Consider the following 27,167-nt stretch of genomic DNA (forward strand, 5'->3'; position numbering starts at 1 on the left):
ATAGAACACTGCAAGGGCTCCGAGAAAAACCCACAACGCCTAGCATACTCCAAGTCCATCAAATTCAGGGCAGCGCCTGAATCCACAAATGCCATGACAGAATACGATGACAAAGAGCAGATCAAGGTAACGGACAGAAGAAATTTTGACTGTACCGTACCAATGGTGGCAGACCTAGCGAACCGCTTAGTGCGCTTAGGACAATCAGAGATAGCATGAGTGGAATCACCACAGTAGAAACACAGCCCATTCAGACATCTGTGTTCTTGCCGTTCAACTCTGGTCAAAGTCCTATCGCACTGCATGGGCTCAGGTTTAAGCTCAGGTAATACCGCCAAATGGTGCACAGATTTACGCTCACGCAAGCGTCGACCGATCTGAATGGCCAAAGACATAGACTCATTCAGACCAGCAGGCATAGGAAATCCCACCATGACATCCTTAAGGGCTTCAGAGAGACCCTTTCTGAAAATAGCTGCGAGCGCACCTTCATTCCATTGAGTGAGTACGGACCACTTTCTAAATTTCTGACAATATACCTCTATCTCATCCTGACCCTGACACAGAGCCAGCAAATTTTTCTCTGCCTGATCCACTGAATTAGGTTCATCGTACAGCAATCCGAGAGCCAGGAAAAACGCATCGATATTACTTAATGCAGGATCTCCTGACGCAAGAGAAAATGCCCAGTCCTGAGGGTCGCCACGTAAAAAAGAAATAATGATCCTAACTTGTTGAACTGGGTCACCAGAGGAGCGAGGTTTCAAAGCCAGAAATAGTTTACAATTATTTTTGAAACTCAGAAATTTAGTTCTATCTCCAAAAAACAAATCAGGAATAGGAATTCTCGGTTCTAACATAGAATTCTGAACCACAAAGTCTTGAATATTTTGTACTCTTGCTGTGAGCTGATCCACACATGAAGACAGACCTTTAATGTCCATCGCTACACCTGTGTCCTGAACCACCCAAATGTCTAGGGGGAAAAAAAGGCAAAACACAGTGCAGAGTAAAAAAAAAATGGTCTCAGAACTTCTTTTTTCCCTCTATTGAGAATCATTAGTACTTTTGGCCTCCAGTACTGTTATGATAAGGTAATTCAGTACCACAATGGACATAGAGGTCAGAGCACATACAGTGACCTGACAATAACCCAAAAACATTGAACGAGCTCTGAGACGTGGGAACTCTGCTGACCGCAATCCCTAATCCTCTCCAACCACACTAGAGGCAGCCGTGGATTGCGCCTAACGCTCCCTATGCAACTCGGCACAGCCTGAGAAACTAGCTAGCCTGAAGATAGAAAATAAGCCTACCTTGCCTCAGAGAAATACCCCAAAGGAAAAGGCAGCCCCCACATATAATGACTGTGAGTTAAGATGAAAAGACAAACGTAGAGATGAAATAGATTTAGCAAAGTGAGGCCCGACTTTCTGAACAGAGCGAGGATAGGAAAGGTAACTTTGCGGTCAACACAAAACCCTACAAAAACCACGCAAAGGGGGCAAAAAGACCCTCCGTACCGAACTAACGGCACGGAGGTACACCCTCTGCGTCCCAGAGCTTCCAGCAAGCAGGAAAAAACAAATAGACAAGCTGGACAGAAAAAAACAGCAAACAAAATAGCAAAGCGGAACTTAGCTATGCAGAGCAGCAGGCCACAGGAACGATCCAGGAGGAAACAGGTCCAACACTAGAACATTGACTGGAGGCCAGGATCAAAGCACTAGGTGGAGTTAAATAGAGCAGCACCTAACGACTTCACCACATCACCTGAGGAAGGAAACTCAGAAGCCGCAGTACCACTTTCCTCCACCAACGGAAGCTCACAGAGAGAATCAGCCGAAGTACCACCCATGACCACAGGAGGGAGCTCTGCCACAGAATTCACAACAGTCGACCCATTCACCACTTGTACGGTCACTGGTTTGGCGAGCACCACCAAGGGTATTACTTGTCGTTGGGTGAAGGCAGATGACATAACGTTGCCCTCCACCCCGGAATCCACGGAAAGCTCTACCAAATGAGTGGATGAGCCTATGGTAATTGTCCCCTTAAAAGACAGTTTGGAGGCAAACGTCGCCATGTCTAGTGTACCTCCACCTACTACCACTAGACGCTGAAGTTTCCCCCGACCGCTGGGGACATCTGGTGGCAAGATGTCCTGACTGCTGGCAGACATGACAGACCTTGAGTACACAAGCAGTCCAGGACTTAGATCCCACTCGTGACACCTCCATGGCCTCATGTGACTCGGGTGCCTGGACCGAAGATACCCAAATGTTTGGTGAAGGTGGGAGCCAGCTGCAACCTCTGCCTACACTGGGCTCGCTCTAACCTCCGCTCGTTAAAACGGAGGTCAATGCGAGTCGATACAGCTATTATTTCCTCCAGTGTGGCGGGAATCTCCCTCGTGGCCAAAGCGTCTTTCACATGGTCAGTAAGCCCCCTCCAAAATACAGGGATGAGGGCTTTATCCAACCACTCCAGCTCAGATGCTAACGTCCGGAAGTGGACAGCAAAATGGCTGACCATGGATGAGCCCTGAGTCAATGCCAACAGTTGGAGTGTTGTATCATGGGTGACTCGAGGTCCCAAAAAGACCTGTTTCAGAGTGCTCAAGAACAGCGGAGCACTCTGCACCACATGATCACCACACTCCCACAGCAGCGTAGCCCACTCTAATGCCCAGAAGAGATATAACAAATCCCACCTTTGCCCACTCTGTGGGAAAACGTGCAGCCAGGAGCTCGAGGTGTATTGCGCATTGGCTCACAAAACCCCTACAAGATGCACTATCACCAGATTATTTATCTGGCAGCGGGAGGTGCGACAAGGTCGGAACAGGGGTGGCAGTGGACAAACTTGCTGCAGCCACGCTTGCAGCCTGAACAGCTATGGTGGAAACATCCACAGCTGAGGTTGTACGCTTGAGAGCTGCCAACCTGCCCTCCAGCTGCGGGATGTACTGCAGCAGTTGCTGTTCGTCCACCATTACTAGTCACTAGGGTGATAGATGCAAGGTGCGCTCACAGCCTGGGGTGCACCGTGCAGAGATACCTGCTGCAAGTAATGGTGGATGGACACTGAGCTCACACGTGGGTTAAACTTCACCCCATGTGAAATGAAAGTAAGCTCTGTTGCCTCACAGAGTCGCGCTGTACACAGGGACTAAAACCCTAACTAAAAGTTGTGCTCGCTCTGGAACTCTTCTGTGCAAACCGCACACATGAAGGAACCAGATGCTAAGCCAAGGCTAATTGCCCCCACTGATGCTAGCTGCCTGCCTGAGTGTACAGGCCCAAAGCTAAACAGACTCACACCACTTATACACAGTGTGGCAGAATATCCACTGGCAACTGCCAAACACAAATGATACTAGCGCATGGCCATGCGGCCATGCAAACCTTTTTTAGCTGTATCAGTTCAGGACCTTCCTAGTGGACCAATAGGAGCTGCTACAGGACCTGAGCATGCGACCCCCGACCTCCAATGAGAGGTCTTCCCCTGGGCATTGGGCATGCTCAGGAGGGGAAAAGCAGGACTTAGTCCCAGGAGCGCCTGCTCGCCACCGAACAGCACTGGTTATAATGGCTGAACCTGGAAGGGCAGCAGTAACCAAATGTGCAGTATCTGTTCTGGCCAAGCGCTGTAACCAACGTCTCTGCTGAGCAGGCTCCACTGCGGCTGAAGAAGAATGGGAGACTGCAGCGGACATGGCTCGAGATTCCCCCTGTGCAGTGGCAGGAACTTGACGCCCTACACACACCTGTCTATTTAAGACCTCACAGCTCAAAGTGCATGTCAGACCAAATGAGAATCATGAGGTCAAAGGAACTGGCTAAGGAGCTCAGAGACAGAATTGTGGCAAGGCTCAGATCTGGCCAAGGTTACAACAGAATTTATGCAGTACTCAAGGTTCCTAATAACACAGTGGCCTCCATAATCCTTAAATGGAAGACGTTTGGGACCACCAGAAGACTTCCTAGACCTGGCCATCCAGCCAAACTGAGCATTTGTGGGAGAAGAGCCTTGGTGAGAGAGGTAAAGAGAAACCACAAGATCACTGTGGCTGAGCTCCAGAAATGCAGTAGGGAGATGGGAGAAAGTTCCACAAAGTCAACTATCACTGCAGCCCTCCACCATTCGGGCCATTATGGCAGAGTGGCCCAATGGAAACCTCTCCTCAGTGCAAGACATATGAAAACCCGCATAGAGTTTACTAAAAAACACATGGAGGACTCCCAGACTATGAGAAATAAGATTCTCTGGTCTGATGAGATGAAAATAGACCTTTTTGGTCATAATTCTAAGCAGAATGTGTGGAGAAAACCACACACTGCTCATCATCTGCCCAATACAATCCCAAGAGTGAAACATGGTGGTGGCAGCATCATGCTACGGGGGTGTTTTTCAGCTGCAGAGACACGACGACTGGTTGTCATTGAAGGAAACATGAATGCGACCAACTACAGCGATATCCTGGATGAAAACCTCTTCCAGACTTGGCTGAAGGTCTACCTTCCAACAAGACAATGACCCTAAACACACAGCTAAAATAACAAAGGAGTGGCTTCAGAACAACTCTGTGACCATTCTTGACTGGCCCAGTCAGAGCCCTAACCTAAACCCAAATAAGCATCTCTGGAAAGACCTGAAAATGGCTTTCCACCAACGTTCATCATCCAACCTGATGGAACTGGAGAGGATCTGCGAGGAAGAATGGCAGAGGATCCCCAAATCCAGGTGTGAAAAACTTGTTGCACCATTCCCAAGAAGACTCATGGCTGTACTAGCTCAAAAGGGTGCTTCTACTCAATACCAAGCAATGGGTCTGAATACTTATGCCCATGTGATATTTCAGATTTTCTTTTTTAGTAAAGTCAAGATGGGTGCAGAGTGTACATTAAATGAGAAAAAAAATTTTTTTTGGAATTTACAAAATGTCTGCAATGAAAAAAGATTGAAACATTTAAAGGGGTCTGAATACTTTCCTTTCCCCATTGTAAATAAAAAAGATTTAGTACATATTTGGTATCTGCATATTCATACTGACCTGGGAAGAGGTTAACAGATAACAGTCTTGCCCAAAATTAAAGTTGTGTGCACAAGCCATATGGATAAGTCATTAGTTGTTTATGTTAGAATCTATTTCATTTTGACCATCCGCCATCTTGTTGTGGTTTTCAGGCTGATGGTCTTTTTCCTCTGGTGCTGGGTTTCTCCTAGGTCAGGTGATTGTATCACCCTTTTATTAACCAGCACCTGCCTCCCAGTCCTTGCTGGACAACAGTGTTAATCCGCTAGTGTTCTGGCTTGGTGCCTTGTTAGCTTTCTGTGTATTATATAGTGCAGTTTTGTTTTTGTTTTTCCATTCATTTCTGCAGCTTCCTCTATTTCCCTACTAGGAGGTTACTTGTTTTTGTTCCCAGTCCCTAGATCGTTCAGGGATACCCTTTCCTCCTACCGGTAGGTCTTTGTTTGAGTTTAGCCAAGAAACGTCGGTGGGTCTATTCACAAGGAATAGGTCGCCCACTCCATCGTAGGGTTTCAGCTTAGTCTTAGTACAGGGTCAGCTTTTCCCCCTTATACCCTAGTGCTGAGTTGCAGATCCGTAACAGTTTAGACCTGGACAACCCCTTCATAATCATTTGTACATTTTGCAAGGATTTGCACTATAAGTACTCTGAAATTACTATGTTGAAGAAGTATTGATCATTAGCGTCATTTTTTTTAAATATCAGCAGCAGATATACCATAAGTATAAAGTGTGAAGCTTTACAGTGGTTCAGTAGGTAAGGGAACCCACTGCACCCTAACAACAGCATACTGCATTTCATTAGGCTACATGTATAGGAAATGAATTGCTTAGTTCACAATAATTGATTGTTGGATTGTTAGAGAGACATAAGTGGGTGCTCAGTGATCGGCTTTAAGAGAGCAAATGGCAACCTGTTGTAAGAGATTATCAAACATCGATACATGGTAGAAGATAGCTGACTGAATATCAGTCATGTATGAGTAGCAGTCAGTGGCATGTAAAAGTTTTGGGCACCCCAGGTCAAAATTACTGTTATCGTGAACAGTTAAGCAAGTTGAAGATGAAATGATCTCTACAAGGACTAACGTTAAAGATGACACATTTCCTTTCCTTTAACTGTGTGCCTATCTATTATCAGGCACCACATACCTGCTTGTAGACTATAATAAAGACTTTTGATATTTTAAAATACTTGATATATTGACCCTTTGTTCAGCATTTCTTTTGTTGGTTTTACCTTTTTCCTTTAATGGAATTTTTAAAATAAAAATAAAAAATGACAATTTTTTTTGCCTGACATACAAAGTAAATGTGTCATCTTCAACTGTAACCCTTTTAGAGATCATTTAATCTACAAGTTGCTTAACTGTTCACAATAACAGTAATTTTCACCAGGGGTGCCCAAACTTTTACATGCCACTTTAGTACTATCCAGTGATGCTTGTGCCGAGATTTGTAGAGTTGAAAAAGAACAAAAGAAATATAAATTCATTACACAGTTCATTGACAATGACACCACACTGGTTATCAATAAAATCCATTGATTTAATACTAAGTATTATATAATTGATATTTTAGAAATATTTTTAAAATGTGGCCTGTATGGACATGTCTTTTGATTTTGACCTATGCTAAATTAAGAGTCTCTCATGTTGCTGATTTTATATATATTTTGCAATCTAAACCTTAAAATCTTGTTTTAGATGCTCTGAATATCCGTAATCGTCAAGTAATATGCACTACCCTAAAAGTACTACAGCACCTGGTAGTTTCTGCTGAAATGGTGGGAGAAGCTCTCGTTCCTTACTACCGCCAGATTCTCCCAATTCTCAACATCTTCAAGAACATGAACGGTAAGTCTGGATTTTTACGTTGATATTTATGCAGTACCCATCACCAATCTGGGACTGCCCTTTTTATTTAATAAAACAGTGGGCAGCCCCAGATTGGTAATTTTTCTAAATATCACCTCTTAACAAAAATGGCCAGAAGTAACCCTAATACCCCTCAAAGGGCACGACATTCCAGCAGAAGTCCATCCCGAATTTACAAGTTGTTGAATCCCAGCATGTAGATACAGATCCCACAACCCTCTGTGGTCCCTCTCACAGTGTTATTGCAAAATCTCACAACATCTCATTCTTTAGACTAACCCAGAACTGTTGTGTAGTATCTTAGGCTATGACAGTAACATCATTAGGGCGGTTATATTTCGGTAAGTGCTTAGTAAATTATGTAACAATGCTTGGTTGGTGCAAGGAGCAAGAACTTTTGTGCTACGAGAAGGACCATGGAGGGTTGTGGGATCCTGCTCTGCATGCCTTCATCTCACAACCTGGAAGATAGAGACATACTTTTGCTAGAAAGTCGGGGGGCATTAGGGTTACTAATTCCCCTTTTTGTTAACAGGTAATATTTAGAAAATCACCAATAAGGGGCTGCCCACTCTTTTATGAAATAACAAGACATCTGCAGATTGGTGATATGTGCATTTTAAGCCTCGTCTCGAAAAGTGTCAAAATACTAATTGGATGTCTTTCAAGGATTTTTTTTCGTTTCTCGAAACTGTAACTGTACATTATCTTGTAAATTGATTCAATTTATTTCCAAGTAAAAGGAATCATGGGGTATGGTAACAATGCTTAGATAATATATTTTCACAGCTAAATCCATTTGGAGATCAGCTACCACATTTCCCAGTGCTGGGTTGTAATAAAATTACTTTTTAATTTATGACACATCTTACGTACAGCTTATTAAACCGAGTGCAGAAGCGCTGGAGCCATTGGATAATCTCCTAATAATTACATTTTAAAGTTCTGTAGCTTTTGATGAGATGAGCATTTGTTGTCAGTTTGTGTGCTATAAACACGAGCTTATAATTTGGACGGGCTCTTGATACAACCAAATTCCAATTGACAGCCATTGTTACTGGTTCATTTGATTCCTAGCCAGACTTAAGTGATAATGGCAGTTTCTTCATTTCTCTAACAAAGAAAACTTGCTACTTTAACTGTATTAACATCTTGGTATTCCACATTCTATTTAGCACATAGTCACCATGGATTCCTTCTCCACAAGGTCTGATAGAATCAATTACCACTAATTTAACCGTTCGCATTCTTCTATGTGATGTAATACATGTATAATGGAAGGCAATTTCTTATGTAATACTCTAAAATCTGTTTCACTATTCTTGGTAGAAAAAAAAAGGTAGGAAAAGTGAACGTGATGTCTGATTGTGCCATATTAGCCACGATGTGTTTCCTTTAGTAGCAGCTTGACTACTTTTAGTTAAATGAGACCTTCAATAAGAAATGATAAATGACACAATTTGCTGGGATATATTCCGAGCATAGTGCTATGTGTCTAAAGTTCAATAGATATTATTGAGTAGTTACAGTCTTGCTCTATAAGTAGACGATTATTAATTGTATCTCAGAGAAAGAAATGTAGATATTGCACTCTATCTACACATAAAAATAGCCTCACATGTTTACAAATCCTTAAGATTAATATCGAGTCAATTCACCAATTGTGGCCACTTAATGTGTTTGAGCATGTCCCAACTTTCTCCAATGGAGTTGGAGAGAGAAAGAGTCTGGACAATAGCTATCTAGAATTTGTTGCCAGCTCTATTCATTATCCAATGCCACAGTAGATGCAGTAAATAATATGTATCTTCTTTTAGTAGAGGAAATAGTAATCCAGTTGGCTGAAAAACTTTTGGGTCAATGATATTTGATGGCTGAAAAGATTATCTTTTCTAGTCTGCAAGAACCAGAGAGAAAGGCCTTCAGTGGACATCTATAAAAAAGTAAAACATTTGCCCCATATATCTTCTACTTTAGGACTCTTCTTGCAGACATCAGACTGAGGTCATTATCACTATCCTCCCTTTGATAACATTTGATTGCATTGCATTGTAATATTATTTCATACTCAATCTCTATGTACCAAAATAAGTTACGCCAACCATCTACATAACATAAATACCCACAGGTCCAGAAAATGGCTTTTTTTGTATTTATGGCTCTCAAACCTTCAAGGGCTACCCAAAAGAAGCCCTCCCATTAAGTTTTTTATTCACTAAATATGCAAATATATGCATGTAATGTACCATAATGTGATTGTGTTAATATACTCACCTACCACTACACTCACATGAAAATGCATGCATATATACACATATTTCATGAATATAAAACTCAGTGGGAGTGCTTTTTTATGGTGAGGATGAAATCTTTAGATTAGAACTTTGCACAGTCTTAACTTGTTTCTAGTTTGTAGTTTACAAAGATACCCCAGTAAACTCACAACCTGCATTATCTACCCACAAAAGAGGTGATAAATTTATTACCTGTGGGGATCCAACTCCTGTGAACCCCGCTTGTCCAAAGAAAGGAAGTCCCATGTCCCCCTTACAAATAGAGTAGTAGGGGGTTAAAAGTAGCAGTGGCATACATGCGTGTGCATATACACCACTGCTGCGTTCACCAAGAGGATATGAGACCCCTGTTATGGGAATTCGAAAGGTCAGACCCCTTTGAATCATACATTACCTACTTTATTGCCAATAGTTGATAAATGCTGCTCTTGGGATATTCCCATTCAGTATACAAATAGTCCCCGAGTTATGAGCATTTGACTTACGTATGATGTATGACTCAAAACTATGAACGTGTTAGGGCTAGCGGAATGCACAAAATAATTAGAAGGATGGTATAAGGTGCAGAGATGGAACCTGCTGCTGAGTAATGACGGACTATATGCCGGTATAATGTGGATACACACACGGGCCTGCTTCACCCGGTATAAAGGAAGCGAACTCTGTTGCATCACAGGGCCGCAGTACCGCACAAAGAGCGCAAGCAAGGAGTCACAGAACTGTGTCCCAAGACTCAGGGAAAAAGTTCCTCTAGACCTCTTGCGCTCGACACCGCTACTAGGGTGTCAGAGATTAACAGAAATAATAATTTAGTGCACAAGAGTGCGTGCAGTGCAGCTCTGGTGGATGCCACTAACCACCCAGACTTGGGCCAGGAAAGCGCTCTATTAGCGCACGGCACCACAATGGTGGTCAATGCTATCAGACGCAGTATTGTGTGATAGCTGTGCGGGGTAGCACTGTCAGGCGCTACGTAGCTTCCACCATTCACGAACAGTCAACAACACTAGGGATGGGAATGATTCGGAGCTTTCATCCATTGACAGGCATACATCCACACACACAATAATAAGTTTATACTAGCGCATGGCCGTGCGGCCATGCAAACCTTTTATAGCGGAAGCTGTCCAGGACCTTCCTAGTGGTCCAGTAGGAGCTGCTACAGGACCTTAGCATGTGACCCCCGACCTCAAATGAGAGGTCGTCTCTTGGGCATGCTCAGAAGAAGAAAAGCAGGACTTAGTCCCAGGGATGCCTGGACGCTGGGACCGACGTCTCTGATGAGCAGGCTCCACTGAGGCTGGAGGAAAATGGGAGACTGCAGCGGAGATGGTTCGAGATTCCCCCTCTGCAGCAGCGGGAACTCGACACCTAACAGAACGTAAGATGTAAAAAAGAAAAAAAAACAACTGTTACCTTATTATTCACCTCTCTGACCATTTCATTGCCCGCCATCTGGTCCGCTTCTTTCTGCCGTCTCGCGCAACAACTCTGACTTCTTCACTATAGGACAGGACTTCAGACTACGTCAAGCCTACGGGGTTCACTGCATGTTTTAAGGTCATGATATCATGACATGTAGGCATGTCATGCAACCTTATGATGCGCAGTGACCTTCGAAGCCTGGACACAACTGGACGTCCTGGCTCACAGTGAAAAGGCCAGAAATGCAGCGCTTAATGGTGGAAAGAAGACTGGATGGTGGGCAAAGAGAAGCTGGGTGGTAAGACAGGTGAGTTATGAGGGGATTTATGAACAAATCTTTATTAAAACATAAAAATGTATAAAATTACATTGCGCAAAAATGAAACAAAAAATGAGGGCAGCCCAAGCACAGCTGGTGAAATAAGTATTGAACCTGTCACCAATTTTCTAAGTAAAAATTATTCTAAAGGTGCTGTTGACATGAAATTCTCACCAGTTATTATTAACAGCTCATCCAATCCACACAGGCAAATAAATCAAGCCATAAATGTCTATAAATTAAGTTATGTGTAATAATTAGAAATTACACTGGGAAAAAGTATTGAACACTATTACTGAAATGCATTTAATACTTTGTTCAAAAGCCTTTGTTGGTGATGACAGCTTTCTGTATGGAGAAACTAGCTGCACATTGCTCAGGGATGATTTTGGCCCATTCTTCCACACAAACACTCCTCACATCCTAAAGGTCCTATTGGCTCATTCTATGAACTCTGAGCTTTAGTTACATCCATAAATTTTCGATTGGATTCAGGGCCATTGTAGTAGCTATGGAACCAGTTGAGAGTTTTCTTGGTTATGTATTTGGGCTTCTTGTCATACTGAACTGTCTGCCCTCATTTCATCTTGATCATTCTGGTAGATGGCAGCAGATTTTTATCAGGAATGTCTAGGTACATGTATCCATTCATCCTTCCTTCTATCATATGAAGTTTGCCAGTTTCATATGCTAAAAAACCTCCCCATGCCTTGATGTTCCCACCTCTAAACTTTACTGTTTGTATGGTATTTTTAGGCTGATATGTAGTATCTTTTGGCATCCAAACATGGTGTATATCATGACATCCAAAGAAATACATTTTTGTCTCATCTGACCAAAATATATTCTCTCAGTATTTCACAGGCTTGTCTAACTGTTGTTGAGCAAACTTTAAACACGTTTGAACATACTTTTTGTTCAGTAATGGAGTCTTGTATGGTGAGGGTGCATATACCTGCTGATTCCAGGTCTTTCTGTAGTTCTCCACAGGTGACCCTTGGCTCTTGGTCAACTTTTCTTATTATTTTTACTCCTTTGTCTGAAATCTTGCATGAAGCACCTGGTCATGGCCGATTTATGGTGAAATTATGTTCTTTCCACTTCTGGATTACGGCCTCAATAGTATTCACTGGAAACCTCAGTAGTTTAGAAATTCTTCTGTAATCAATGCCATCAGTATGTTTTGCAACAATAAGGTTGTGAAGGTCTTGAGACTGCTTACTGGTTTTGCCCATCATGAGATGTTTCTTGTGTGGCACTTTGGTAGTCACCTTTTTTATAGTCCATCACTTGATTCAGCTGATACTATTTTTCACTAAGTGTCAGGATTATTTTCTAATTGCTGATAGATTTCTGCTGGTGTTATGATTTTCCATGGCTTTTTGCACCTTTCTTTCTGTTGTGTTCAGTACTATTTTCCTGTGTAATTTCTCATTATTACACATAACTTAATTTATGGACATCTACGGTTTGATTTCTTTGCCTGTGTGGACTGGAGGAGTTGTTAGCAACATCTGGTGAGAATTTCATGTCAATAGCACCTTTATAAATATATTTACTTAGAAAATTGGTCACTTATTTAATTCTTATTTCACCCACTGTAACTTATAAATATATGTAACATAACTTACATGTAGTCCATGCCTGAGTTTGATTATAAATATATTTAGAACATATCTGGTGTTGTAAGATCACGCTGCCCCGCTTTTTTGTCTTATCTTTGTGCTGTGTAATTTTATACATTTTTTATGTTTCAAGAAAGATTGCTTCTATAACTATGGTATTGCTTTAGTTTTATACCTTGTACACTTCTAGTTTGCATGCTCTATCTTACGTAAAAATTATAACAAACAATAAAATGTGTCTAAAAACAAAAAGACACAGCAAAAAATGAATAGTCTATTCATTGCGGTAACAGACTTTATACACCGTAAGCAGTAGTTGCACAAGATAAACAGTATCTCTATAAAATAAGCAATGGCTTCCCTCCGCCTGATTGAGATCACTCTTAAAATCTGTCTGCTACCATCATATAACCAGTGTGTGAAATCTGTTTTCTCCCGCACTGATATACATTTGCATGTGGGATATTGCAGAGAGATGAAAGGATACAGCTGATCCACTGCCTCTATATCTGTTGTAGACTCTTATCTGCCCTTATTTTGTCTGAGAGAGAAGATGTAAAAAATAAAATGGAGAGATGCCGGTGCTTTAAACTCTCTTGATTGTAACACGATTCATCATTTGCAATGCAGCGAGGAAGTGGCTTTGATTGCTGAATATGTGTCATAACTTACAAGCATCCAGATGTTCGCGACGTGGATCATTTCTATTCTGCGATATATTCGTGCACGCTCTTATGCGCTTGGCTAATAGTACGGCTCTGTTCCTGCTAACGTAAAGCCGCATTTCTATTGATTGCCTACGATGACTGTCTTCGCCATCTTCTTGGTCCCTTGCCCGATGTTTACTCCAATTCACTTTTGCTAATTATGATTGTATATGTATATTGTACGGAATTGTAGACCTCGACAACAAAGCTGTCAGAGCACAATAGCCGATTCAATGAAGCCTCGATGTTCTGCATCAAAAATATCATTTTAATAGAAATATTCATACTTCAAAGAGCGCTCTTCTATTGAAGTCTATGAAGCTAGTAGCACTAAAAATGAATGATGCTACTTTGCAAGGAGCGAGAGTACTTCTTAATGAGTGAAATTTAACAAGTGCGGGCCATTGCTGTATAATAAGAAAGTCATCATCTTTCATTTCTATGAAGTTGTCTATGGGAAGGAGCTTTCTATCCCCTTCTTCTACTGTGTATCCATATCTACCGCCAACTTCCCCCAGAGTCATTGCCACTCTTCATAAATGTTCGATGATATTTGGTGCAAAGAAGAGTGACTGGATACGCTAAAGCATAAATCCTATATCGAATGGAAATAACACTGGCTGCATGTCTGATCACAAAAGCCATCTACTCTGTGAAACCATTGAGCCGTTGGTGTTAGCATGTTCGGAGAGTCCATTCTGTTATGGCTGGCAATCAGGCAACACAGCGTGCAGTAATCAGCGCACATACAGAGATCTGGCAATAACCCAAAACAATAGGACGAGCTCTGAGACGTGGAATCTCTGTAGACTGCAGTACCTGATCTATCCTCACACAACTGTAAGCAGCAGTGGATTGCGCCTATCAACTACCTATGCAACTCGGCACTGCCTGAGGAGCTGACTAGCCTGAAGATAGAAATACAAGCCTGACTTACCTCAGAGAAATACCCCAAAGGAATAGGCAGCCCCCACATATAATGACTGTTAGCAAGATGAAAAGACAAACGTAGGAATGAAATAGATTCAGCAAAGTGAGGCCCGATATTCTAGACAGAGCGAGGACAGCAAAGAGAACTATGCAGTCTACAAAAAACCCTAAAACGAAAACCACGCAAAGGGGCAAAAAGACCCACCGTGCCGAACTAACAGCACGGCAGTGCACCCCTTTGCTTCTCAGAGCTTCCAGCAAAAGATAATAGCAAGCTGGACAGAAAAAACAGAAAACAAACTAGAAGCACTTATCTAGCAGAGCAGCAGGCCCAAGGAAAGATGCAGTAGCTCAGATCCAACACTGGAACATTGACAAGGAGCAAGGAAGACAGACTCAGGTGGAGCTAAATAGCAAGGCAGCCAACGAGCTCACCAAAACACCTGAGGGAGGAAGCCCAGAGACTGCAATACCACTTGTGACCACAGAAGTGAACTCAGCCACAGAATTCACAACAGTACCCCCCCCTTGAGGAGGGGTCACCGAACCCTCACCAGAACCCCCAGGCCGACCAGGATGAGCCACATGAAAGGCACGAACAAGATCTGGGGCATGGACATCAGAGGCAAAAACCCAGGAATTATCTTCCTGAGCATAACCCTTCCATTTGACCAGATACTGGAGTTTCCGTCTAGAGACACGAGAATCCAAAATCTTCTCCACAATATACTCCAATTCCCCCTCCACCAAAACAGGGGCAGGAGGCTCCACAGATGGAACCATAGGTGCCACGTATCTCCTCAACAACGACCTATGGAATACATTATGTATGGAAAAGGAGTCTGGGAGGGTCAGACGAAAAGACACCGGATTGAGAATCTCAGAAATCCTATACGGACCAATAAAACGAGGTTTAAATTTAGGAGAGGAAACCTTCATAGGTATATGACGAGAAGATAACCAAACCAGATCCCCAACACGAAGTCGGGGTCCCACACGGCGTCTGCGATTAGCGAAAAGCTGAGCCTTCTCCTGGGACAAGGTCAAATTGTCCACTACCTGAGTCCAGATCTGCTGCAACCTGTCCACCACATAATCCACACCAGGACAGTCCGAAGACTTAACCTGTCCTGAAGAGAAACGAGGATGGAACCCAGAATTGCAGAAAAATGGAGAGACCAAGGTAGCCGAGCTGGCCCGATTATTAAGGGCGAACTCAGCCAACGGCAAAAATGACACCCAATCATCCTGGTCAGCGGAAACAAAACATCTCAGATATGTTTCCAAGGTCTGATTGGTTCGTTCGGTCTGGCCATTAGTCTGAGGATGGAAGGCCGAGGAAAAAGATAGGTCAATGCCCATCCTACCACAAAAGGCTCGCCAGAACCTCGAGACAAACTGGGAACCTCTGTCAGAAACAATATTCTCAGGAATGCCATGTAAACGAACCACATGCTGGAAGAACAAAGGCACCAAATCAGAGGAGGAAGGCAATTTAACCAAGGGCACCAGATGGACCATTTTAGAAAAGCGATCACAGACCACCCAAATGACAGACATTTTTTGAGAAACGGGAAGGTCAGAAATGAAATCCATCGAAATATGTGTCCAAGGCCTCTTCGGGACCGGCAAGGGCAAAAGCAACCCACTGGCACGTGAACAGCAGGGCTTAGCCCTAGCACAAATTCCACAGGACTGCACAAAAGCACGCACATCCCGTGACAGAGATGGCCACCAGAAGGATCTAGCAACCAACTCCCTGGTACCAAAGATTCCTGGATGACCGGCCAGCACCGAACAATGAAGTTCAGAGATAACTTTACTAGTCCACCTATCAGGGACGAACAGTTTCTCGGCCGGACAACGATCAGGTTTATTAGCCTGAAATTTCTGCAACACTCTCCGCAAATCAGGGGAGATGGCAGACACAATGACTCCTTCCTTGAGGATACTCGCCGGCTCAGATAACCCCGGAGAGTCGGGCACAAAACTCCTAGACAGAGCATCCGCCTTCACATTTTTAGAGCCCGGAAGGTATGAAATCACAAAATCAAAACGAGCAAAAAATAACGACCAACGGCCCTGTCTAGGATTCAAGCGCTTGGCAGACTCAAGATAAGTAAGGTTCTTATGATCAGTCAAAACCACCACGCGATGCTTAGCACCCTCAAGCCAATGACGCCACTCCTCGAATGCCCACTTCATGGCCAGCAACTCTCGGTTGCCCACATCATAATTACGCTCAGCAGCAGAAAATTTCCTGGAAAAGAAAGCACATGGTTTGAACACTGAGCAACCAGAACCTCTCTGTGACAAAACCGCCCCTGCACCAATCTTAGAAGCATCAACCTCGACCTGGAACGGAAGAGAAACATCAGGTTGACACAACACAGGGGCACAGCAAAAACGACGCTTCAACTCCTGAAAAGCTTCCACGGCAGCAGAAGACCAATTAACCAAATCAGCACCCTTCTTGGTCAAATCGGTCAATGGTCTGGCAATGCTAGAAAAATTACAGATGAAGCGACGATAAAAATTAGCAAAGCCCAGGAATTTCTGCAAACTTTTTAGAGATGTCGGCTGAGTCCAATCCTGGATGGCCTGAACCTTAACCGGATCCATCTCGATAGTAGAAGGGGAAAAGATGAACCCCAAAAATGAAACTTTCTGCACACCGAAGAGACACTTTGATCCCTTCACGAACAAGGAATTAGCACGCAGTACCTGGAAAACCATTCTGACTTGCTTCACATGAGACTCCCAATCATCTGAGAAGATCAAAATGTCATCCAAGTAAACAATCAAGAATTTATCCAGATACTCACGGAAAATGTCATGCATAAAAGACTGAAAAACAGATGGAGCATTGGCAAGTCCGAACGGCATCACCAGATACTCAAAATGACCCTCGGGCGTATTAAATGCCGTTTTCCATTCATCTCCCTGCCTGATTCTCACCAGATTATACGCACCACGAAGATCAATCTTAGTAAACCAACTAGCCCCCTTAATCCGAGCAAACAAGTCAGAAATCAATGGCAAGGGATACTGAAACTTAACAGTGATCTTATTAAGAAGGCGGTAATCAATACACGGTCTTAGCGAACCATCCTTCTTGGCTACAAAAAAGAACCCTGCTCCCAATGGTGACGACGATGGGCGAATATGTCCCTTCTCCAGGGACTCCTTCACATAACTGCGCATAGCGGTGTGTTCAGGTACGGACAAATTAAATAAACGACCCTTAGGGAATTTACTACCAGGAATCAAATCGATAGCACAATCACAATTCCTATGCGGAGGTAGGGCATCAGACTTGGACTCTTCAAATACATCCTGAAAGTCCGACAAGAACTCTGGGATGTCAGAAGGAATGGATGACGAAATAGACAAAAATGGAACATCACCATGTACTCCCTGACAACCCCAGCTGGTTACCGACATAGAGTTCCAATCCAATACTGGATTATGGGTTTGTAGCCATGGCAACCCCAACACGACCACATCATGCAAATTATGCAGTACCAAAAAGCGAATAACTTCCTGATGTGCAGGAGCCATGCACATGGTCAGCTGGGCCCAGTACTGAGGCTTATTCTTGGCCAAAGGTGTAGCATCAATTCCTCTCAATGGAATAGGACACCGCAAAGGCTCCAAGAAAAATCCACAACGTTTAGCATAATCCAAATCCATCAGATTCAGGGCAGCGCCTGAATCCACAAACGCCATGACAGAATATGATGACAAAGAGCACATTAAGGTAATGGACAAAAGGAATTTGGACTGTACAGTACCAATAACGGCAGAGCTATCGAACCGCCTAGTGCGTTTAGGACAATTAGAAATAGCATGAGTAGAATCACCACAATAGAAACACAGTCTGTTCAGACGTCTGTGTTCGTGCCGTTCTACTTTAGTCATAGTCCTGTCGCACTGCATAGGCTCAGGCTTACTCTCAGACAATACCGCCAGATGGTGCACAGATTTACGCTCGCGCAAGCGACGACCGATCTGAATGGCCAAGGACATAGACTCATTCAAACCAGCAGGCATAGGAAATCCCACCATTACATCCTTAAGAGCTTCAGAGAGACCCTTTCTGAACAAAGCCGCTAGTGCAGATTCATTCCACAGAGTGAGTACTGACCATTTTCTAAATTTCTGACAATATACTTCTACATCATCCTGACCCTGGCATAAAGCCAGCAGATTTTTCTCAGCTTGATCCACTGAATTAGGCTCATCGTAAAGCAATCCCAGCGCCTGGAAAAATGCATCAACATTACTCAATGCAGAATCTCCTGGTGCAAGAGAAAACGCCCAGTCCTGTGGGTCGCCGCGCAAAAAAGAAATAATAATCAAAACCTGTTGAATAGGATTACCAGAAGAATGAGGTTTCAAGGCCAAAAATAGCTTACAATTATTTCTGAAGCTCAGGAACTTAGTTCTGTCACCAAAAAACAAATCAGGAATCGGAATTCTTGGTTCTAGCATCGATTTCTGATCAATAGTATCTTGAATCTTTTGTACATTTACAACGAGATTATCCATTGAGGAGCACAGAGCCTGAATATCCATGTCCACAGCTGTGTCCTGAAGCACTCTAATGTCTAGGGGAAAAAAAAGACTGAAGACAGAGCTAAGAAAAAAAAATGATGTCAGGATTTCTTTTTTCCCTCTATTGGAAATCATTGATTGGCTCCTTGTACTGTTATGGCTGGCAATCAGGCAACACAGCGTGCAGTAATCAGCGCACATACAGAGATCTGGCAATAACCCAAAACAATAGGACGAGCTCTGAGACGTGGAATCTCTGTAGACTGCAGTACCTGATCTATCCTCACACAACTGTAAGCAGCAGTGGATTGCGCCTATCAACTACCTATGCAACTCGGCACTGCCTGAGGAGCTGACTAGCCTGAAGATAGAAATACAAGCCTGACTTACCTCAGAGAAATACCCCAAAGGAATAGGCAGCCCCCACATATAATGACTGTTAGCAAGATGAAAAGACAAACGTAGGAATGAAATAGATTCAGCAAAGTGAGGCCCGATATTCTAGACAGAGCGAGGACAGCAAAGAGAACTATGCAGTCTACAAAAAACCCTAAAACGAAAACCACGCAAAGGGGCAAAAAGACCCACCGTGCCGAACTAACAGCACGGCGGTGCACCCCTTTGCTTCTCAGAGCTTCCAGCAAAAGATAATAGCAAGCTGGACAGAAAAAACAGAAAACAAACTAGAAGCACTTATCTAGCAGAGCAGCAGGCCCAAGGAAAGATGCAGTAGCTCAGATCCAACACTGGAACATTGACAAGGAGCAAGGAAGACAGACTCAGGTGGAGCTAAATAGCAAGGCAGCCAACGAGCTCACCAAAACACCTGAGGGAGGAAGCCCAGAGACTGCAATACCACTTGTGACCACAGAAGTGAACTCAGCCACAGAATTCACAACACCATTCCTCCAATTTTAAGTTTTATCAGTATATTATTTAATTCAAATTAACATTTTTCCAACTTTCAGGCAAGCAAATTGACAGTTACGGGATTGCCTCATTAAGAGTTCTTAACTACTAAACTTCATCTTAGAACAGATAAAAAAGATATTTGGAATTATAGCTCTTGTACATTCTGTGATCTCGGCATTTCTAATGATCTACAAAGGCCTGGAGATTTCTTGATAATGTTGTTATTGATGTGTTTGTGTAAGATAGGCAGCAATATTTGTCTCCTGTGTACATAATTAGAACCAGCAGCCTAATCTTGCAGGTAATGAACAAAAAAAAAAAAAGGTTAATCTAATGATGATGATTCAACGAGTTACGTCCAAATATCAAACTGTCTCGTGACAAGACAAATCTCTTCTACGTCCCTGCTGCACACACTGCTCTTGGTATTTGTATTGGTACCGTGGTAATTATTTGATACTTGATGATGATTTTATATATTGCATGTTGTATATAAATTCACAATCTAAGGTAATATGTATATCAATGTACAATACCTGTAGGAAGAATTGGTGATATCGATTAATGGGTCTCCGGTCCATCGGTCAGGCCAGTAGTCCTTGACCAGTACATGAGAGACTCGTGAATCTCTTACCTTATGAGGTCCCCAGTGAGGCTTTTGAGTAACCGGGTGGCATGGCGTCATCATTGCGGTGTGACGTACAGATGCTATCGCAAGATAAGAAAAAAAAAGCTGTGCCGAGAATCTCGTAAGGTATGAGATTCACAAGCCTCTCGTCCAGCAGCCAGGGATTACTGACCTGGCCGATGAACTGGAGTCCCACAAATTGATGCACCCAACACCATTTATATGTATTATTGTGGTTAGAGGTTTTAAAGTCTACTGGTGACACGGGATTACAGGAGTAGTCACATCCCAAATATTGATGGTATAGATACAGGATAAGGATATAGACGATATCCAGCTCGAGAAGTCTTGAGCTGGATCTCCTTTGTACTTAAAGGGAGTCTGTCAGCAGGTTTTCGCTATGTAAACTGAGGAGATCATGCAGTAGGGGTTAAAACACTTAACTCAATGATGTGTCACATGTGCAGCGGTGTTTTTTTTTACTGAGACTGAAGCTTTAATCATCTTATAAGTAACATAGCTGTGACTAGCTGACCTTGTGAGCCCTGGTCCGACTCCACCCCTTCCTGTGATAAGCAGGTCACTGTCTATTGACAATGCACAGAGAGCCTGGTGTGGGCGGGGTTTGCTTTCTCTGCTCTGCTGCATTGCTCTGATTGTGTCAGAATCGATGCAGCCAGTAAACTAAATGATCTATAGTTGGATTCAGTGTCTCTTTGACTACATCATGATTCTCTAGGAAGGGTAGTAAAAACCTGCTGGCAGATTCACTTTAACCATTTGATGTCCATGGCAGTGGCTATGTTCAAGGCTCCGGAGGCCCTATTGCTGCATTGGCGAGCTGGCTTTTTCTTTTTTTCCATATCTACAGGATAGGTACAATATTCAGGACATCAAATTCAGAACTTTTAAACCATACCCCAGGAAAGTCTGGAACCACCTACCTAAAACACCAATTTTGGGCATGGTTGTGCTAACCTATACCTTTTTTCTGGCCCAGTTTGTCACCATATGTTGCACCGTTGTGACTGTTAGAAACTGTGGCAGTTTTTTGCATAAATTTATATGAACCCTATTCATCTGAATAAGTTTCTTTTTGTGATAAGTACATGTATTATTGTACGCCCCATGCAGATGAATTGTATATTTGCAGAAACATCGGCACCAAGTCTGATTATATGTAGACTCACCGTAAATACTTGATAGGTGCAAAACACAGATACATGACAAATACTTTTTCAGGTTGATCAGTGTAGCCTCCATTCTTCTAAGCTATTCCAAAGATCTGACTGAGTGTTAAAGGGGTTGTCCACTACTAAGACAACTCACTCTTGATCAAAATGTTTGGCCCCATAAAATAATAAAGCCTATATTCACCTCCCGTGTCGGCACCATTCCCACGCTGTCAGCAATTGCAGTCCAATGACTCGTGCAGTTTTTGTGACACGTGACCCAGCGCCAAGTCAGTGCTGGCGTCACTGCCCCTGCCTTCATATAAATCGAACATGAAGAGGAAGTCTGGGCAGCATCTGATCTTTGACTTCATCTTCTTCCTCGATTCGACGGGAGGTGGGGACAGTGACATCGAACTGATTGGGCACCGGCGTCACGTGTCACAACAACAGAACGGGAGGCCCAAGAGACAGAGTGCCAACACCGCAGGAATGGCACCGGCATGGCAGATGAGTATAAGCTTTATTATTTTTTGGGGACCAAAATGGGGTATGAGAACTACTTGGACAACTTCTTTAAGGATATGTCACTGCATACGCGTCAGTTATCTTATGGTTTATTTGTGGTAACTAATGAATATGCTTTGGAGCATCTATTTTTTTTGAGGTAACATTTAAATAATCTCGTTGCAGGTAGTGCACCTTTGATGTTGTACTTTGCATTGAAATTCTGGCAGACATTATTGTTTTATATACAGCACCACCAAAGGGGGAATGAAGCATTATAGTGTGGCCATTATCCGTATAATGTATAAATGTACCACCATGTTCCAAAGTTCTTTGTAGATGCTATATCCCCTGTTTAATTGGTGTAAGTTGCAAAACAGGATCTCGCCAATATTCTGCACATTTAATACAGAATGTGAAATAGAGACTTGATTTTATACAGCTACAGATATTTATAAATGCAAATTGCGATACAATTATAGCTTAAATGTATTTACTGCACTATTACTTTATATTCCATTTATGTTTATAGCAGTGACCCGAGAAGTTGTGAATAGAAATTGATTAATGTATTCATTATAATGCATTGGATATGGTGAGGCAAAGTATCTGCTCTGCTCCAATTAGCTTCCTACTATACCAGCAACCAGAGCCATCTCAACCCATGATGATTGACATCTTCTATTTTTAGTGCCAGCGTCCATTATCTCTTGCATCCATTGCCCTGTATTATCTTTGTGTGTGCTTAGAGATTGTGCGTGTGAACATATAAACTATTAATGAGCTGTTTGGGTGCACTATGTGATTGTAAATGATCTCTCTGAGCCACATAATCCTATGCTGTATCCTATAATATGCTGAGGGGCTTCAGCTTGCAGCTAAAGGAACTTTCTGAGGTCATGAGCACAACTGATGGCTCTATTGGGGTTGATTTATTTTACAGATTTAATATAAAGAGACATCCATTCAGTGTATTTTCCATAAAATTCTAATGACTGAGATATCTGGAGACATACAATATATTTATTATTTTAAAATATATTATTTTATATACTATAATTTAGATCACATTGTGCAAGCCCTCCTACCACAACAAGTCGACCTTTCTGAGGTCATGAGCACAACTGATGGTTTTAATGGAGTGGATTTATTTTTTCAGATTTAACATAAAGAAACATGCGTTCAATGTATTTTATATAAAATTCTAATCACGAATATAACTGAAGATATACAATATATTTATTATTTTAAAATGTATTATTCTATATACTTAGATCAAATTGTGCAAGCCCACCTGCCACAACAAGGTAACCTCATTCAGATGACTCTTTACATACCAGGAGATGTTTCTTTCTGTCTTGAACAAAAAGAAGTTAGCATTATTCTAAACGAATTAAAACGGCTTTGGATAGCAGGGAGAAACACACAACCAAGATCAAGGCAGTTACCAGCCCCACATGTACAATGGAAAAGACAAAATTAGTCAGCCCCTACTAACAAATTGAGATATATATTCAATATGTATATTCAAATCTATTGTGACGCTAAGAAAACTACATAGTTGCTTGTGTTGGTTACACCTATATTTTAGGGTCTTGCGCATTTTTATTGAATTGTGTGAGCCCACCTGCTACGTCTAGGTTTGGTCCATACACTAAACAGGTGAACCTACAGAACAGATTGTGACAGGTGGGCTCTTGGTCACTCAAAAATGTACACTAAGAACCTCAGATTTACACATATAATGAACATAAGCATATTTGTGTTAGTTTAATTTCACTTTGTCTGCTATAACTAGACACACATGCTCTAATGTTGTGATGCTGCGGAGTAGCACAACTTGCTTGTTAGTTTTACATTTGCTACATCTGTCTCATTCATCTCAAAGAAATGTATGTACACACTGTAAAAAGGCAGTTCAGATAAATGAAGCCAATTTTCACTTGCAAAAATTTCCACAACAAATCCCCCAAATTGTGAATATCTACTATATAATAGTCTAAGGGTCACTTCCATCTTTCTGTCTGTCCTTCTGTCTGTCTTTCTGTCATGGATATTCATTGGTCGCGGCTTCTGTCTGTCATGGAAACAGCCACGACCAATCAGCGACGGGCACAGTCTGGTGGCAACATGCCGCTCCTTCCTCCCCGCAGTTAGTGCCCGCTCCGTTCTCCCCTCCAGTCAGCGCTCACATCCAGGGACCAACGGAGGGTGAGTATATAACTATTTTTTATATTAATTCTTTTTTTTTAACAGGGATATGGTGCCCATTGCTATATACTGCATGGGCTGTGCAATATATTATGTCAGCTGGGCAATATACTGCGTGGGCTGTGCTATATACTACGTGGGTTGTGCAATATACGCTGTGCAATGTACTGCGCGGGCTGTGCAATATAGTATGCGGGCTGTGCAATATACTACGTGGGCTGTGCAATATAGTACGCGGGCTGTGCAATATAGTACGTGGGCTGTGCAATATAGTATGCGGGCTGTGCAATATACTACGTGGGCTGTGCAATATAGTACGCGGGCTGTGCAATATAGTACGTGGGCTGTGCAATATAGTATGCGGGCTGTGCAATATACTACGCGGGCTGTGCAATATAGTACACGGGCTGTGCAATATAGTACACGGGCTGTGCAATAAAGTACGCGGGCTGTGCAATGTACTACGCGGGCTGTGCAATATACTATGCGGGCTGTGCAATATACTACGTGACTGGGCAATATACTACGTGACTGGGCAATATACTACGTGACTGGGCAATATACTACGTGACTGGGCAATATACTACGTGACTGGGCAATATAGTACGTGACTGGGCAATATACTACGTGGCTGGGCAATATACTACGTGGCTGGGTAATATACTTCGTGACTGGGCAATATACTATGTGGCTGGGCAATATACTACGTGGTTGGGCAATATACTACGTGGCCTGGCTATATACTACGTGACTGGGCAATATACTACGTGGCTGGGCAATATACTACGTGGGCTGTACAATATACTACGTGACTGGGCAATATACTACGTGGGCTGGGCAATATACTACGTGGGCTGGGCAATATACTACGTGGCTGTGCAATATACTATGTGGCTGGGCAATATACTACGTCACTGGGCAATATACTACGTGGCTGGGCAATATACTTTGTGACTGGGCAATATACTATGTGGCTGGGCAATATACTACGTGGTTGGGCAATATACTACGTGGCCTGGCTATATACTACGTGACTGGGCAATATACTACGTGGCTGGGCAATATACTACGTGGGCTGTACAATATACTACGTGACTGGGCAATATACTACATGGGCTGGGCAATATACTACGTGGGCTGGGCAATATACTACGTGGCTGTGCAATATACTATGTGGCTGGGCAATATACTACGTCACTGGGCAATATACTACGTGGCTGGGCAATATACTTTGTGACTGGGCAATATACTATGTGGCTGGGCAATATACTACGTGGTTGGGCAATATACTACGTGGCTGGGCAATATACTACGTGGATGGGCAATATACTACGTGGATGGGCAATATACTATATGGGCTGTGCAATATACTACGTGGCTGGGAAATATACTACGTGGGCTGTACAATATACTACGTGACTGGGCAATATACTACGTGGGCTGGGCAATATACTACGTGGGCTGGGCAATATACTACATGGCTGTGCAATATACTATGTGGCTGGGCAATATACTATGTCACTGGGCAATATACTACGTGGCTGGGCAATATACTTTGTGACTGGGCAATATACTATGTGGCTGGGCAATATACTACGTGGTTGGGCAATATACTACGTGGCTGGGCAATATACTACGTGGATGGGCAATATACTACGTGGATGGGCAATATACTATGTGGGCTGTGCAATATACTACGTGGCTGGGCAATATACTACGTGACTGGGCAATATACTATGTGGGCTGGGCAATATACTACGTGACTGGGCAATATACTATGTGGGCTGGGCAATATACTACGTGGACATGCATATTCTAGAATACCCGATGCGTTAGAATCGGGCCACCATCTAGTATTAAATATGAGTGAATTAACTTGATACTAATCAACTTTTTAGGAACTCGTTGATCCCAGCAAATTCGAACAATTTATGTCTGGCTTCACGAGAATTGTCTAAAATGCTTACTGCCATGTTACCCATTGCATAATATTGCATCAGCCAGAGAAGGATTACATAATTTCGAGTGTGGTAGGATTGCCCATAATTCCTTGCAGGTATCACAACACATAGCGTATCCCAACCAATCTAGAGGCACTAGCATAGTCTATAAAAAACAGGAAATGCATAAGCCATTTTGTAGTGTATCTGGACAGTGAGAAGACGTCACATCTCATAGTTTAGCCCTAGATATAGGGAGAGAAAGTAATAAAATACTGAATAAACTGTACAGATCATGTGTGACAGCACAACAGTGAAGAAAATCAGTGTGTGAGGAAAGGAGAATAATACAGATTTAAATATTAGATAAAGAGATAGGAGAGCAGATAAAGTCTACAATGCAGGGCAACGGGGGCCTCGTAGCTGGTTGATGTAGCTATAGTGCTGCTGCTTCCGCTATTAATCACTATTTTTTTTACATATGAAGTAATCCAAATTGCTGAAAAAAAGGTATAACATTATGACTGTGAGCAAAATAAACAGTGTGCGTGTAACAAACAGCACTGATATTTATAATGTACATTTTTTTTATTTTAAAAAGAATAAAAAGTCCAACAGTGATTTGTGTTATTGTATAAATTGTTGGTTACTACCGTTTGCGATTGGTTTTTTACTCATAGCCAACGCTATTTACTGTATGTTGAGGTCGCTTTAACATTACCAAGGCTGTGCTTGTGTTATAGAACTTGACATCAGTGCTAGGAAACCTTAGCATATAATACGCATATTTTAAAGGAAATTGGGCTCTTTGGTATACTTTGGTTCTCTCTGAATCTATTCACCTCTTCTAGAACTTCCTGGCAAAATTCGTCTGATAAATCCACATGTCGACAAATTTGGTCTAATCCAGCAGAGGAATTTTTGTGTAAAAAATTTCAAAGGAATTCTGCCAATGATAGTTGTGATAGAACAGACAGTGTATCACAACATGTTGTATATTGGACCATGAAGCAATAGAAGAAGGT

General features: G+C 42.5%; 1 protein-coding gene across 1 annotated transcript in view; it reads left to right on the plus strand.

Moving 5' to 3' along the window:
* Positions 1-27,167, plus strand: part of PACRG (parkin coregulated) — an 809,417-nt gene that overhangs the window by 496,326 nt on the left and 285,924 nt on the right. Inside the window, exon 4 of the mRNA XM_069769531.1 lies at positions 6,745-6,894. Within this exon, the coding sequence (XP_069625632.1) occupies positions 6,745-6,894 (150 nt within the window). The remainder of the gene's footprint in view (positions 1-6,744; positions 6,895-27,167) is intronic.

The sequence above is a fragment of the Ranitomeya imitator genome, chromosome 5 (genome assembly GCF_032444005.1).
Source record: "Ranitomeya imitator isolate aRanImi1 chromosome 5, aRanImi1.pri, whole genome shotgun sequence".
Taxonomy (NCBI): Eukaryota; Metazoa; Chordata; class Amphibia; order Anura; family Dendrobatidae; genus Ranitomeya; species Ranitomeya imitator.